This window comes from Macaca nemestrina, chromosome 5 (genome assembly GCF_043159975.1).
Source record: "Macaca nemestrina isolate mMacNem1 chromosome 5, mMacNem.hap1, whole genome shotgun sequence".
In the NCBI taxonomy this organism is placed as follows: Eukaryota; Metazoa; Chordata; class Mammalia; order Primates; family Cercopithecidae; genus Macaca; species Macaca nemestrina.
In genome coordinates this window covers 154,415,186-154,431,136 of record NC_092129.1, presented here as the reverse complement: position 1 = coordinate 154,431,136, position 15,951 = coordinate 154,415,186, and the positions used below count along the sequence as shown (strand labels likewise).

Sequence of the window (15,951 nt, the reverse complement as noted above, 5' to 3'; positions counted from 1 at the left end):
GCAGACAACAAATGTCAGTGGAATGAATGATCACTGTAGAGCATCTCTCTATTCTAAAGGCAGTATCTTTATTAATGTAGCGTCAGGGCAAATGCTGTTTTGTGGCAGCTAAAGAACAACATCATTTCACATGGACGTCGATGACGCCAGTGCTTTTCTCACCAGGGCTGCTTGTGCGTCCTCCCTTCCTTCCCCCTCCTCCCACACCAACCCTCCTGCACACTGCAGCACACAACCATATTTTTCTCTTCAGGAACAATAACCCTAGCTTTATGGGTACAATTTTCCAACCACATGTGAATCTAAATTAGACTCTGCTTTATACATCCATGAGTTTGGATTGGAGCCAGCGCTAGGATTACTACAACTCAGGGCAGGAAGAAGAGTAGGACAGCAGAAGAGGAGCTCCAACAGAAGGTTACCTGTGATGAGAAACTAGGGGACCCATCCTCTCTGCAAATTTCAGAATCTGGTTCCTTTAAAACGATTGGAGACAAGATGGAAAATACAATCCAGGAAAGAGCCCTGGGAGGAGGGCAAGATCTGGACAGGTCTGAAAATTTATCTCTTGATAACACAAGGAGATTTGTATGCAGGGACCACCCTAGGTGACATCCAACTCCCTGTGATCACAGGTCTTGGTGGGACAAGGTTCTACTGAAAGGCCAAGGACAATATAGGAGCAAAGATGACTCAGCCAAGCAGTGACCACATAAAGCCCATGGTGGCCGGAACACAAACTGGGCACAGCCCCATCTACTCTCCTCCCCTGCAACAAATCAGCACAAGAAACACGTGGACTCTGGAAGGTTCTCATGTCTTCCATTTATTTTGTCTCTCAAATGTCAGGAATCTTCTCCTTTAATAAACTCATCAACCTCTCATGGCAAGAATTTGAAAAAGTAAATTTATACTCAGGTTCTAATTGTAATAGGGAAGGAAGAAGATACAGCTCAGTGCACCATGAAGTTGAGACAGAGATAGAGACATCCCAGCCCCACCTCCCTGGAACAGGAAAGATAAATGGGGAGGGAACACAGGTCAGCGTGGGGAAGAGGCTCATGGTGGACACGGGGATGGGGTGTTCTCCCCACCTCCTCACATTATGCCTACAGGAACACAGACACATTCAGGTGCCTTTGCAGAAAGAAAGTCAGGGTTCTTCAAGTCACAAAGAGAAGACATGAACAAATCTTGCTTCGCAGTCCCACACAAGGCAGCTGTCTCACACTATAGAAAACATATTTATGAAAAAATTCACATCCGTCACAGTGAGGAGTGACACTTTAAACAGCCCATCACATGCTCAATACATCCAAGTCAAAGAAACCCCACAGCACAGCTGCGTCCACTGTTCCCCCAACACCCCCCACACATCAGGCCCCCCAGGGTCTCACCTTTAAAGCCGTGAGAGACACATCAGAACCTTGGGCACTGTCACTGCCTGGAGTAGAACAAAAACAGGACCTGGTCAGATCCCTCTGGAGATGTGGCTAGAGGAGGAACTGTGGGGTTAGTGAGCTCCCCCATGGGCTCCCAACCACAATATCCCAAGGATCTCAGGGATCAGCCTCCTTCATACTTACTTGCAGCCTGAGAGTAGCTCCCGCCTTATCTATCTATGAGAAGAAAATGTCCTGTGAGATATCAGAAAGGAGTCAGGGCCATAAGGTCCTACAGGAATCTCCTAGTCTTGGACCCCAGAGAAGTTTCCAGAAATGTGTGATTGCAGACCCAGGACAGGATCAGGAAACATGCAGAAAGCAGGTGTGGGTCCTGGACCAATTGCCCTCCTGAGGTCTGTCCTCAGCAGGGACCTTCCCTTGTAACTTGTGACTGCTGGGATCAGGTCCCATCACCATAATCAAGGTGATAAATCTGTCCTTCATTGTAACAGGTGCTTTACAAAAGAGTAGGTGCTGGCACACAGGGCCCAGGCTGGGTCAGACCATGAGTGTGGATGGTGCTTCCCAGTAACCAGACAGGGTACATTTCTATCTGGGGCTTGAAACCCTCAGTGAGACAAGAAATCCCAGACCCCACTCCTCACCCCTTCCTCACCTGAGCTCTTCCTCCTCCACATCACAGCAGCAACCACAGCTCCAGTGACCACAGTTCCAAGGAGAACCAGGCCAGCAATGATGCCTATGATGAGGATGGTAGACTGGGAAGATGGCTCTGGGAAAAGAGGGGAAGGTGAGGGGTCTCGATCCTGCTAAAGGTCTCCAGAAAGGCTCCGGCTTTCTCTAAGAGACATGACACCCCCATCTCCCTCTTTACCCCATCTCAAGGTGAGGGGCTTGGGCAGACCCTCATGTTGCACATGACAGGTGTATCTCTGCTCCTCTCCAGAAGGCACCACCACAGCCGCCCACTTCTGGAAGGTTCCATCCCCTGTAGGCCTGGTCTCCACGAGCTCTGTGTCCTCAGTTTGTTCCTCTCCATCCCGCTGCCAGGTCAGTGTGATCTCCGCAGGGTAGAAGCCCAGGGCCCAGCACCTCAGGGTGGCCTCGTAGTCAGAGACGGGGTGGTGGGTCACATTTGTCTTGGGGGGGTCTGATGGGAAGAGTCAGAAAATTCAGTCATTTTGCATCTGTCATGGGACACTCCACCAGCACGCATGTGACCATCTTGAGAATGAACAGGACACCTGGGGTGGGGAAGGGAGCACAGAACCCAGACACCATCCTGGACACAGGCACCTGTGAGGATCTCCTATTCCGTGGAAAATTCTATTCCCTGAGGAGAGAACAGTGATTTCTGCTCCTGACCTGAGTGGAGGCTGAGGGACTCAGAGGAGCTGGACTCAGACCCCCACACACATTGAGTGTGAAGCAGAGAACAGGGCCTGAGAGGAAAAGTCACGGGGCCCAAGGCTGCTGCCGGTGTCAAAGGGAACCCCTGATCAGTATTCGAGGGATCGTCTTCCCTTCATTCCCTCAGAGCTTTTATCCTTAATTGTGTCAGAGAGCAGGGCGGACCCTCAGAGTCACTCTCTGGTACAGGATCTGGAAACCCAGGAGGATTCCTCTCCCTCAGGACCAGAGGGAGGGCGCTATTCTAGTGTTGATCCCATTTGTCTCCCCTCCTTGTGGGAGGCCAGCCCGGGAGATCCACAGGCGATCAGGGAGGCGCCCCGTGGCCCCTGGTACCCGCGCGCTGCAGCGTCTCCTTCCCGTTCTCCAGGTATCTGCGGAGCCACTCCAGGCACTCGCCCTCCAGGTAGGTTCTGTGCTGCTCCGCCGCACCCGCCGCCTCCCACTTGCGCTGGGTGTTCTGAGCCGCCATGTCCGCGGCCGTCCAGGAGCGCAGGTCCTCGTTCAGGATGATGTAATCCCTGCCGTCGTAGGCGAACTGTTCATACCCGCGGAGGAGGCGCCCGTCTGGCCCCAGGTCGCAGCCGTACATCTTCTGGATGGTGTGAGACCCTGGCCCCGCCCCCGCGGTCAGCCCCGCCCACCGAGCCTCGCCCCGCCCCGACCAACGCTCCGGGATTTTGGCCCAAACTAAAAAGGAAATCGGGTAAAGGCGCCTGGGGCTCTCCCGGGTCAAGGGTCCCCTGGTCCCGCGGCTTCGGGGTGGATCTGGGACCCAGAGACTCGGAGCCACCCGGGCCGTCCGTGGGGGATGTGGAGGGGTCGTGACCTGCGCCCCGGGCCGGGGTCACTCACCGGCCTCGCTCTGGTTGTAGTAGCGGAGCAGGGTCCGCAGGTTCTCTCGGTAGGTCTGTGTCGCGGTCTTCATGTTCTGTGTCTCCCGGTCCCAATACTCTGGACCCTCCTGCTCCACCCACGGCGCCCGCGGCTCCATCCTCGGACTCTCGGCGTCGCTGTCGAACCGCACGAACTGCGTGTCGTCCACGTAGCCCACGGCGATGAAGCGGGGCTGTCCGCGGCCGGGCCGGGACATGGAGGTGTAGAAATACCTCATGGAGTGCGAGCCTGGGGGCGAGGAGAGGCTGAGACCCGCCCGACCCTCCTCCCCGCGCGGCTCCCCGGGTCCTGCGCCCCCGCTGGGCGGGCCCCTCCATCCTCCCCGCAGGGGCCGTTTCCCTCGCGACCCCGCACTCACCCGCCCGGGTCTGGGTCAGGGCCAGTACCCCTGAGAGCACCAGGAGGAGGGTTCGGGGCGCCATGACCGCCATCCTCGGCGTCTGCGGAGAATCTGAGTCCTGGTGGTGAGTGGAGACTTTAGAACCGGGACCGCGGTGACGCTGATTGGCGTCTCTAGAAACCCGACACCCAATGGGAGTGAGAACGGGGTCCGCGTCCTGAGTATTCCGGAAGAAGGACACGACGCAGGTTGTCAGAAGAAGAGAAACTGCGGAGATGGGGAATCCCCAACGCTGGGACTCACCAATCCATACACCGCCTTCGGGGCCTGAGATCCTGAGAGCCACACCTGGGGCCCTGGGACTTCGCCCTGACCCCGCTCCTCCTGTGCCAAGCGCTCTGTCTCACTGTTTCCCTGAGTCTTGGCCCAGGAGCTGTCTGAGAAACCCCTGGGCATGGGCCCCGTCCCTCTCCCTTCGCTTTTCATCCCGGAATCTCCATCCCTGAACTGGACTCCCTGCCTCCCACTCCTTATCTATCCCCTTGGACTCTTCTAGAAGAAAACTCACCCCACGGAGCTTGGTGCCAGAGAGTGAGCTTACTCTGGGAATGAAGGTATAGAGACTTTTTTTTTTTTTTTTTTTTTTTGGTCGTTGTTGTTTTTTTTCTAAATCTGGAAAAGTTGCGCCTGAGTGCATGAGATAGAATAGAGATCAGTTTGCTGTTTGTTTATTAAATACATTGGGTTGTAGAATCTTGGTAACCCCCAAATGATCAGGAATCTAATCGGTAAAAAATGTGACTTTGGCCCCTTGATTTATAAATGTGTCCAAAAGCGTTACAACAGGACTCACAAAGCTCCTAAATTTCACTTTCACAAACAATGTATCTGTGACTCCCGCTTGTCGTATTTTAAATTTACCATCATTCCATAGCTCTGAGTTTCTGTGTGAGTCCAGGATATTTCCTCAATATAAACTAGCACACTGTGTTACTATATGTTGCAACCAGGAGACCTATAGTTTGCAGACTATATGTCCGCAAACAGTACAGAATATTCACCTCACAGTTGCAACTGTTCAATGCAGTCACAATGCCCCTCACCAGTGCTCATGCACTGCCTGTTTTTAGGAAGTATCCATTTCTAAGTGTTGTGTATATTTTATAGGAACACTTAGTATTTTTAAAACCTGATTAACATAAAAGCAATTAGTTTTTAGGCAGACCCACATAAGGTATTAAAGGCCAACTGCCAAGGACACCCTGCTAGGCTCTGTAGATGGATATATTAAAATCCATAAAACAATGTATTGAAACCTAAGAATTCTGCTGTTTTCGAATTCTTTCCTCTGGTCCTTTTCGTCAGCGCCTGCTTCTCCAGCCCTTCCTTCAGTCCCTCTCATCCTTCGAACCCTCCTCTCCCTTTAGTCCCCACCACACTGTCACTTGTGAATTGTGACACTAGCACTGTCCCATGACCTGCTACGTGACTGTTGTCTTCACAGTGGTCCTGCTCCTGTCAGTCAGAGTGTGTCATTTCTCCACCTAAAACACTCTGGTGTCTCCACCTCGGTCTTGTGAAACTTCTGGAGTGTCAGGCAGGTGAGCATAGGAAGGGATACCTGGTTCATCATAGGCACTAAATTAATTTTTATTGACTTAATGAATGAAATATGAGTGTATTAAATGCATCCCAGATAATTATGAAGTGTAAAACACTGAAAAAGCTCAGAAAGATTTTATTTTATGTAACTAGTGTGCATATCAATTCATCAATTCATCCATGCACTACCACCCCTGGCAAAACAACACCCATTTATCTACTTCTAGTTCCTTGGTCAGAAATCTGGGCAAGATGTGGATAGAATCTCTGTTCTGGGCTTCCAAAAGCTGTGTTTTCATTTTGAATCCTCCTTCAGGTTTATAGAGAGGTGGCAGAATGCAGTTTCTTACAGTTGTAAGACTAAAGTCCCTGTTCATTGCTGGTTGTCAATGTAGAGAACGTGAAGGGCTGCGCTCAATTCCTGGTGTTCACCAGTGTTCTTTCCTACACAGCCCCCATCTTTTTTTTTTTTTTTTTTTTTTTTTTTGGCAGAGTCTTGCTCTGTAGCCCAGGCTGGAGTGCAGTGGTGCAATCTCAGCTCACTGCAAGCTCCACCTCCCTGGTTCACACCATTCTCCTGTCTCACCCTCCCAAGTAGCTGAGACTACAGGCGCCCGCCACTACGCTCGGCTAATTTTTTTTTTTTTTTTTTTTTTTGTATTTTTAGTAGAGACAGGGTTTCACCGTGTTATTCAGGATGGTCTCGATCTCCTGACCTCTTGATCTGCCTGCCTCAGCCTCCCAAAGTACTGGGATTACAGGCGTGAACCACCGCACCTGACCCATAGCCTCTTCATTTTCAAAGCCCACGGTGGAGGAAACCCCTCATGCTGAATCCTTCTCACACTGTGTTTCTCTATGCTCAGGAAGAACCCAGTCCTTTCAAGGGCTCACCTGATTAGAACAGTCCAAGCAGGAGAAACCCAGCCTAAAGTCAACTAATTGAGCCCCTTAATTATATCTGCTAAATCCCTTCACTGCAGCACCTACATAGAGTTGGTTGAATCACTGGGGGAAGGTGAATGACCAGGAGCTGGCTGTTGGGGCCATCATAGAAACAGCCCAGCAAGGGCTGGATCTTCCTTTTCTGTTTAATTGCGACACAGTAGGAAATTGAAGTTCAAGTAAAGTGATCATTTTGAACGATATTAAACTACATCCTCTTTGGCCATGGAAATTCTCCTTACCTTTTAAAACTAAATTACATGTTTAATATCTTATAATTACTTTAGGCCATATGTGGTGGCTCACGCCTGCTATCCTAGCACTGTGGAAGGCAGAGGAAGGCAGATTTGTTGACTCCAGAAGTTCAAGATCAGCCTGGGCAAAACCCCCATCTCTACAGAAATATTAGAAAATTAGTGAGGCATGGTGGTTCATGCCTGTAGTCCCAGCTACTCAGGAGGCTGAGATCAGAGAGTCCCTTGAGCCCAGGAGGTCGACACTGCAGTGCATGGTGATGATGCCACCGCACTCCAGCCTGGGTTACAGAGTGAGATCTTGTCTCAAAAATAATAATGATAATAATGATACATTTGGAGCAAATGCAATTTAACATGTAATAATACATCCTCTCTTGTGAAAATGTATTATTTATTTACGATTGAGTAACAAATTATGTAACACTTAGCTCAAAACAACAAATATTCATCATCTCCCACAGTTTCCAATGGTTAGGAATCCAGGAGAGGTTTCCCTGAGTGCTTCTGGCTCAGGACCTCTCACAAGATTGCAGTCCAATTGTCAGTCAAGGGCTGCATCATCTGAGGACTTCACTGGGGCTGAGGATTCACAAGAAAGATGGATCAGTCACATGGCTGTTGGAAAAGGCCTGGTTCCTTGTTATCTAGTCCCAGAAGGTCTCAGTTCTCAGTCACATGGACCTTCCTGCAGGGCTGCTTATGGCACAGCAGCTGGATTCCCCCAGAGCTCATGATCCCAGAGACAGAGAGAGAGAGAAGGTGGAGGCTGCAGTGAGTTTTATGTTCTACACCCAACGTCACAAACTGTTATGTCAGCATTATTCTATAAGTTAGAAGTTGTATTAGTCCATTCTCACACTGCTATAAAGAAATGCCTGAGATTGGGTGATTTATAAAGGAAAGAGGTTTAACTGACTCACAGTTCTGCATTGCTGAGGAGCCTGCCCCAGGAAACTTAGAGTCATGGCAGAAGTGGAAGCAAACATGTCCTTCTTCACATGGTGGCAGGAGAGAGAAATGCGGAATGAAGCAGGAAAATGCCCGTTATAGAACCATCACATCTAATGAGAATTCCCTCAGTATCATGAGAACAGCATGGGGGAACTGTCCCCATGATCCAGTCACCTCCCATGTGGTCCCTCCCCCAACAGATAGGGATTATAATTCAAATGACAATTCAAGATGAGATTTGGGTGGGAACACAGAGCCAGTCCATATCAGAAGTGCCTCATTAAGTCCAAGCCACACTCAAGAGGGGGAATTAAGCTGCACCTCTGGAAGGGAACAGTATCAAACGATTTGAATATATGTTAAAAGCAAAATTAAAACTATTGTTTCTGGTTTTTCAAAATCAAAGACTTCTATTATCTAATTATTTTTCATTAACTCTTTAAGCTTGTCTTTTAATTTAATTTTATTTTAAGTTCCAGCGTACCTGTGCAGGATGTGCAGGTTGGTTACATAGGTAAACATGTGCCATGGTGGTTTGCTGCACCTATCAACTCATCACCTAGGCATTAACCCTGGCATGCATTAGCTGTTTTTGCTAATGATCCTCCTAATCACTGCCCTCTCCCAACAGGCGGCAGTGTGTGTTGTTCCTCTTGCTGTGTCCATGTGTTCTCATTGCTTAGTTCCCAATTATGAAAGAGAACATGTGTTGTTTGGTTTTCTGTTCCTGTGTGAGTTTGCTGAGGATAATGGCTTCCAGCTCATCCATATCCTTGAAGAGGACTTGATCTCATTCCTTTTTATGGCTGCATAATATTCCATGGTGTATATGTACCATATTTTCTTTATCCAGTCCATCATTGATGGACATTTGGGTTGATTCCATGTCTTCACTGAAGACTATTCACTCTTCACTATTCCACTGTGAATAGTGCTGCAATGAGTGTAAACATGCATATATCTTTATAATAGAATGATTTATATTCCTCTGGGTATATATCCTGTATTGGGATTGCTGGCTCAAATGGTGTTTCTGGTTCTAAATCTTTGAGGAATTGCCACACTGTCTTCCACAATGGATTAACCGATTTATTTTCCTCTAACAGTGTAAAAGCATTCCTGTTTCTCCGCAACCTCGCCAGCATCTGTTGTTTCTTGACTTTTTAATAATTGCCATTCTGACTGGCATGAGATGGTATCTCATTTGTGGTTTTGATTTGCATTTCTGTAATGATCCGTGATGTTAACTTTTTTTTCATATTTTTGTTGGGCATATGTGTGTCTGCTTCTGAGAAGTGTCTGTTCAGGTCCTTTGTCCACTTTTTAATGAAGTTGTTTTTTTCGTGTAAATTTGCTTAAGTTCTTTGTAGATTCTGAATATTAGAACTTTGTCAGATGAGTAGATTGCACAAATTTTCTCCCATCCATAGGATGTCTGTTTGCTCTGATGATAGTTTTTTTTGCTGTGCAGAAGTTCTTTTGTTTAATTAGATCCCATTTGTCAAGTTTTGCTTTTGTGGCAGATGCTTTTGGCGATTTCATCATAAAATCTTTGGCCATCCCTATGTCTGGAATGGTATTGCCTAGATTTTCTTCCAGGGTTTTTCTAGTTTTGGATTTTACGTTTAAGTCTTTAATCCATCTTGAGTTAACTTTTGTGTAAAATGTAAGGAGGGGGTCCAGTTTCAATTTTCTGCATATGGCTAGCCAGTTCTCCCAACATCATTTATTAAATAGGGAATCCTTTCCCCATTGCTTGTTTTTGTCAGGTTTGTTGAAGATCAAATGGTTGTAGATGTGCAGTCTCTTTTCTGAGTTCTCTATTCTGTCCCATTGGTTTATGTGCCTGTTTTTGTAACCTTGTAGTGTAGTTTTAAGTCGGGTAGCCTGATGCCTCCAGCTTTTTCTTTTTGCTCAGGATTCTTCTGGCTCTACAAGCTCTTTTTGGATCCACATGAATTTTAAAATAGTTTTTTTCTAATTCCATGATAAGCTTCTCTTTTTAAATTCATGATTAAAAGTTTGAGACATCACAGAGCTTTGGGTGCTGAGGGAAACACAGTTGGAGACAGTGTAAGGAGATACAACAGTATCTCAGTTTTTCCTGCCAATACCATTGTTATTAAATAACAATGTTCTCTTCAATGAGTTAACACAGTTGAGAACATAGAGTAACTAGATCAAATAGTTCCAAGACTTCAGTCCCTTAAAACTAACACCTTGCAAATAAGTCTTCTTTTTGTCTAAGATGTCTCAAAGTTACTGGAAATATGCCCCAAGCACCAATTTTCTTATTGAAATATCATCTTCACTAAACATTTGCCTGCACTTAAAAAAAAACAAAAAACAAACAAACAAACAAAAAACCTCTGCTCTAGGGAGTAGCTGTTCTTTTGTTTCTTTACTTCTCTAATAAAGTTGCATTCACTGAGAAGAAAATGGCCTAATCAAATCGCTTTTCACTTACAAAAACGTGAATCTCATACTTTATTCAGCCCATGTAGCTTAACACGATGCCAATAACTTTGGTTTGATGCCGTAGCCTGAAATGGTTAGCTTGAATTGAAAAACAAGTTTTTTTTCCCTCAAAAACTGGCTATTTGGTGGGCATTCTATAATAAACTTAACATCTTTTGTTGTGGTATTCAATGAGATGTGATAGAAGTGATTTGGACACCACTATGATTCCATATAGCACTCTATTACGTGCTTCCAAATTTTTTTTATTTTTAGCAGTCTTATTCTGTTTTCCATTCATATTTGCTATTCCATCACTGGGTATTCCTTCCTACTCTTTTCTTGTTTCATTTGTTTTGATGAATGATGTGCATTTCCAATTCCGTAAAATTTAATTCAGTTTTATGTGTGGTAAAATGTAACATCGGATCCTTTGCAAGGTGGAATTACCTTGCACAGCAAATTAAACATTGTATAATTGAAAACCTGGAGAGATGACAGTGAGCCAAGGATCAAATGGCCTATTTGTAGCCAAGGCCATTTTCATGGCATCCTGGTCCTCTCTGTCACGTGGCTCCTTGCAGTTCTCTGTGGTTTTCTTCAAATGTAAGTAGTTCTTGTTAAGGATCCTTGTAGTGAACTTTGAAATTCTTTTCTCTTTCATTTCTATAAAAAACAGGTCTATTTTAATTTGGAAAACTCTGTTTAGGAATTACAATCAAGTAACTACCAGGGTGCCCAGCACTGGTGTAAAACACAGAACCAGTAAAGCTCCCCCGGGCTGCTGCCCATTCACTTCCCCAGAAGGAGACTCCATCCTGAACCTGTGATTTTTATTCTTTTGTATTTCTTTAAAGATTTGTGCAATAAGTGTGTGTGTGTATATATATATGTGTGTGTGTGTATATATATGTGTGTGTGTGTGTGTGTGTGTGTGTGTGTGTGTGTGTATATATGCCCAAGGCAAGTATCAGTTAGTTTTGCTGGTTTTTAAGCTTCCTGTAAAGCAAATTCCTACTGCCTTTATTTTCCCATGATGCACATGACATATAGGAGTTATCTGTGGTGTGGGAGACTGTCATTCACTCATTTTTACTGCTGAAGGTTTACATTTTATGGTTATACCACAATTTCGCTACTTTCCTATTGATGTATATGTGGCTGATTCCACTATTTGCCATATACATTAATGTGCCTGTCTCCTGTGCACATAGGTAAGAAAGCCCCCCAGAGTGGATGATTAGGGATAGGTTGGTTGGATGATACGTTGTATGGACTTTAATCATACTAGATAATGATAATATGATTTCCAAAGTGATTGTGGCTATTTAAACTTTTACAATAAATGTGTAACACTTGATGATGTGTTCTGAAAACACTGCGTCGAAGGAATTGAGTTAAAAGTCACTGTCTTAGCAGTAGAATTACAGCAGGCATTTTCATTCAGACTCTGTTAATAACTTCCTGTTGTTTACTTGTTTCTTATATTCCGTGGCATTATACTTTTGGCATATAGATTCAGAAAATGCTTACTTATAGCACAATCACACAGGGTTTTTTTATATTTAGGAAAATTTCTTAAGAAAAAGGAAAAAAATGGAGGAAAGGAGGGAAAGAAGGAGGAATGGAAGGAAAAGTGAAAGAAGAAAAGAAGGAAGGGGAAAGGGAAGGAAAGGGGGGTGAGAAGGAGGGAGGGTGAGAGGTTGAATGGAAATAGAGAAGAAAAAGAGGGAGGGAGGGACAGAAGGAAGGAAAAAGGGAAGGAGCAAAGGAGAAAAGAAACTAAAATAAAGAAAAGAATAGGTGATGAGAAACTAGAAATCCTATGTATGGCTAATATTATCAAAATGGGAGGAAATAAAATAGATGTAGTTAACCTCTATGGAATAATGGACATATAAGAGGGCTTCATGAGTTATCCGTTGCTGTGTAACCAACTACCCCCAAGTTTACTTAAAGCCATGAACATTGACAAACTCAAAAGCATAACACAAATACCAGCAAAATGGTGCCAATGCAGATAGAAGCAGTTGAATAAGCAAAAGGATTTTACAAATTGGAATAAGTAAGAGTACAGTGGTGTACAGATGAAAATGATTTTGCAGTCCAGATACTCCAAAAAGCAAATTCCATCATGGGATTAAAGTTACAGCATTTTATAGGGGACACACCTGTCAGAAGATATAGTGAGGGAGACAGGTTACCCTGAGAAAGGCGACAGACCAAGATGCGAGTGTGATCCCCCCGTGATGGACAGAAGGAGAGAAGGTCTCCTGGACATGTCCTAGACCACAGGCAATCTAAGGAGAGTTAAGCAAGGCCATAGAGGAGTCCTCGAGGTACAGTTGGTCATCAGAGGACTCCCCTGTCTCCCAGGAATGTCCTGCCTTAGTGTCACTGGTATGACCCGTCACTGGTTGGGAACAGCCCATGGGAAGCAGAGCCTCAGCACCAATGCTACTGAGGGTGTCAGAGCACAGGAGCAGGGCCTTGGGAGATGACCCAGGAGTGTGACTCAAACCTTCTGCCCTGACCGGTCTGGGCCCTTTGAAATCAAGTCATCTTGGGCTGAATTGCTGGATGATTCTGCTCACACTTAAAAAGAGGCAAAGGGAACCAGAAGGCCCCAGGTGGATGTCTGGTTTCCACATAAACTTCTGCCCTCATTGTGTGAAAGTAGCCATGCCTCCTCCTGGGAATGAGGGTCTATTACCTGGGCCTGGAGAGGAGCAGAATCCTCTTCTTACCAGGTGGTCTCTGGGCACACACTGTCCAAACTTCTCTGGTGACAACTGTCATGTGTAGTTCAGTGGGCTGTCTTTTGTCTTCTTTAAGGATACCCTCTAAGGTTGGCTCTTAACAAGGAAGTGGAAACCTCTGTTCTATCTGCAAGGAAGTGAATTCAGACAAGAACCTGAATGAGCTTGGAAGTGGATTCTTCCCCAGAGTCTCAAGGAAAGAACGCAGACCTGCCCGTACGTTGATATTAGCCCTGTGAGACTGTGTGGACTTGCAACCGACACGACTGTGACATGATAATTAGGTGCTGTTTAAAGCCACTTGGTTTGTGGTAATTTTATGGCAGCAATAGACACCCATATAGCACAGAAGATGCCCTCTCTCCCTGGCCTCTCAGATCCTGGAACTCCTCTCTTCCTTGACGTTCTCCTCTCTCTGCCTGAATCTTGTGCCCTTGTCATCCCCTAGGCCTCATCATGCCCAAGAACCCCAACCCTTCCATGCTCTCAATCTCGGACTTCCCCCCTTCTGGCCATCTTTCCACTCATCCCATGCAAGGTGGCCACAGGCTCTGAGGACACAGATACTATCATTTTTTTCATATGCTGTGATATAATATCAGTGACTACTCATTGTCTATGTGCCTGCATTCCAGGCTTGAAGTCCGTTCTGCAGTACATCAATTCCAACAATCCTTCCACCCCACTGAGATTCCCAATCTAGTGATCCTGCCATCTACTCCCTGTTACTCACCCTTGGTGTCCTCTCCTCCCTCCTTACCCGTTTTGAATTCTATGGTAAATAATTTCTATCCCTCCCTTGCCTCTCCCTTGAGTTGTCACACTCACCTGGCAAAACTACACAGCTGGTGGATTCTACCTCTGCCCACACTGCACCTGCTCCCTGAGCTGCAGGAGAGCAACACACAGCACACTGACTGCTCTCTGTACCTTCACGACCCAGACCTCATGGGGATCCCCCACCATGGCCAGCAATCACCCTCTCCCTGCATGGCTTACCCCCAGCCTCCTCCGGGCCTGGGTGACTCTTACACACCTTATCTGTGTGCTCACATATCCAACCCTCCTTCCCCATTCTTACATCGGCTGATGACCTTGGTTCCTACCTCACTGAGAAAACTGAACACATTAGAAGACAACTTCCCAGATTCCACCACTGTCTGCTCATGCATTTGCGGCTGCATCACATGTCAGGCATTTTACCACATGGGGGACTGTTGTGGGTTAACCATCCTGCTCCCAGAAAGAGCCAGTCCCTCTTCTGGTGCCCCAAACGTCATCCTTTCTCATCCACTTAAAGGTGTCAGTTCATCCATTAAGAACTTTTTTTTCTCTTTATCATCAACCTTTTTCCTCTCTCCCCACTGGATCACTGTGGCAGTCGTGAGAATGCACATCCCAGCCCCTCAGCTAGAGGAAGCAGAATTGGTGATGGCCCCAACTTTTGAATCCTGAAACCTATTGCCACATTTGCTCTGAGACCACACCTGCCCCCTGTCTTTTCCAGTCAATGATTGAGGAAAGCAGGGCAGAAACTAAGGCAGAAACATTTCTTCTCTGAAGGCTGCCTGAAACTCCAGGGCTCCCTGCCACCCTTACTGAACTTCCCTTAGCCTGCATGGAGTCTAGGATGCTTCCACCTGACCTTCCTGAACTCTCTACATCACTGGGGCTCAGAGTTGCTTTGTGGTCTGATGGCTTTCCCAGCATTTTCTGTCTCTCTCATGAATTTCTCTCACAAGTATTTGCCCTAATAAAACCTTACACGTTTACCACTGTATTGGGATCTGCTCCTAAGGGCACCCTAACTAACACAAGTGGCATGAAGGCTGATCCATGAAACAGGCAAAAATGAGAATCTGAAATAAGCTTTCCCACTGCCAGGCAGGCCAAGAGGATGCCACCCGGGTTGGTGGGGGACACAGAAACTCCATGGCACAAGGTGCAGCTGAGCTGCTGTGGGTCTCACCAGTGCTGAGCTGAGAAGATGCCCTGGTTAGAGGGTGCTATGGCAGGTGTGGTGATAGAATGCCCTGTACAATAAGGATGGGGTTGGGGGAAACCTACAAAGACAGGGGAGTTGGCTGGTTACTGCTCGGCTGCATTGTTGCCCTATGAAAGGATCATGAGAATCTGCGGAATGTTAACAGCTGTCACTGGCTACATGTGACAGCCTCTGCAGTATCTCATGGAGAGGTCTTTATCTCCTGTAACAGAAGGGCAGATAGTGTGGAATGGTAGCTGAAAACGTCATTATGAGGGCCACAGTGCTCCAGAGATGTTTGACAGTCAGCCAAGGCAGGCCTGTTACAGGAAAGTCAGGGCCCTGGTGGGGAAACCTGAGATTCTGCAAACTGGAATAGGATTATGCGATGGGGGCTGTCTAGGATCTTCGGGGCATGCAGAGGAAGCTCACCCTTTTCTAGTAATGGTTCCCACTTCTTATACTGGAAGATGCTACAGAATCCTCATCCCTATGATGCCATGGGAATCCCACTTAGGAGTTTTGCAGGAACTAGCTAGCACGTCCCCATAGGAGGCTGGGGACCACTTCTGGGATTGGAATTTGAGGGCCTTTGATTAAGGAACCAGAATTTCAGTCTGAATGAATAAAAATCATTTGGCTTGGAGGCACTTTCTCAGGGCACGGGTTTATCAAACACCCCAGGACTTTGACAAATGGAGGTTATTCCACTGCTGGGGTGAATCCATATAAACTGGAAAAAAAGATGCCCAGCTCTCAACAAGGTAGACATGTCTTAGTTGCTCTGGAACATGTAGGTGATGGAATAACGAGGCTGAGGAAAGTGGGCATGGGGAAGGCCCACCAGGACTATGCTCTACAAAAGGGCCCAGAGGACACACTTTCCACCAGAGCCTCAGGAACGTGATGGTGAGAGGGAACTGCATCATTAAGAAGTGTCTGG

General features: G+C 46.5%; 1 protein-coding gene and 1 long non-coding RNA gene across 2 annotated transcripts; one reads left to right on the top strand and one right to left on the bottom strand.

Moving 5' to 3' along the window:
• Positions 1-891: 891 nt before the first annotated feature.
• On the bottom strand, positions 892-4,576 carry LOC105469851 (patr class I histocompatibility antigen, A-126 alpha chain). The gene is given in 11 exon segments (XM_011721392.3): positions 892-1,230; positions 1,398-1,444; positions 1,587-1,619; positions 2,062-2,178; positions 2,281-2,556; positions 3,153-3,428; positions 3,672-3,941; positions 4,072-4,138; positions 4,140-4,177; positions 4,180-4,325; positions 4,327-4,576. Coding segments are annotated over 11 exon segments (1,440 nt in total). The 5' UTR covers positions 4,365-4,576; the 3' UTR covers positions 892-1,098.
• On the top strand, positions 3,421-13,324 carry LOC139363462 (uncharacterized). The gene is made up of 2 exons (XR_011623885.1): positions 3,421-3,522; positions 13,101-13,324. It is a non-coding gene; the product is annotated as an uncharacterized lncRNA (long non-coding RNA).
• The last annotated feature ends 2,627 nt before the right edge of the window (positions 13,325-15,951 follow it).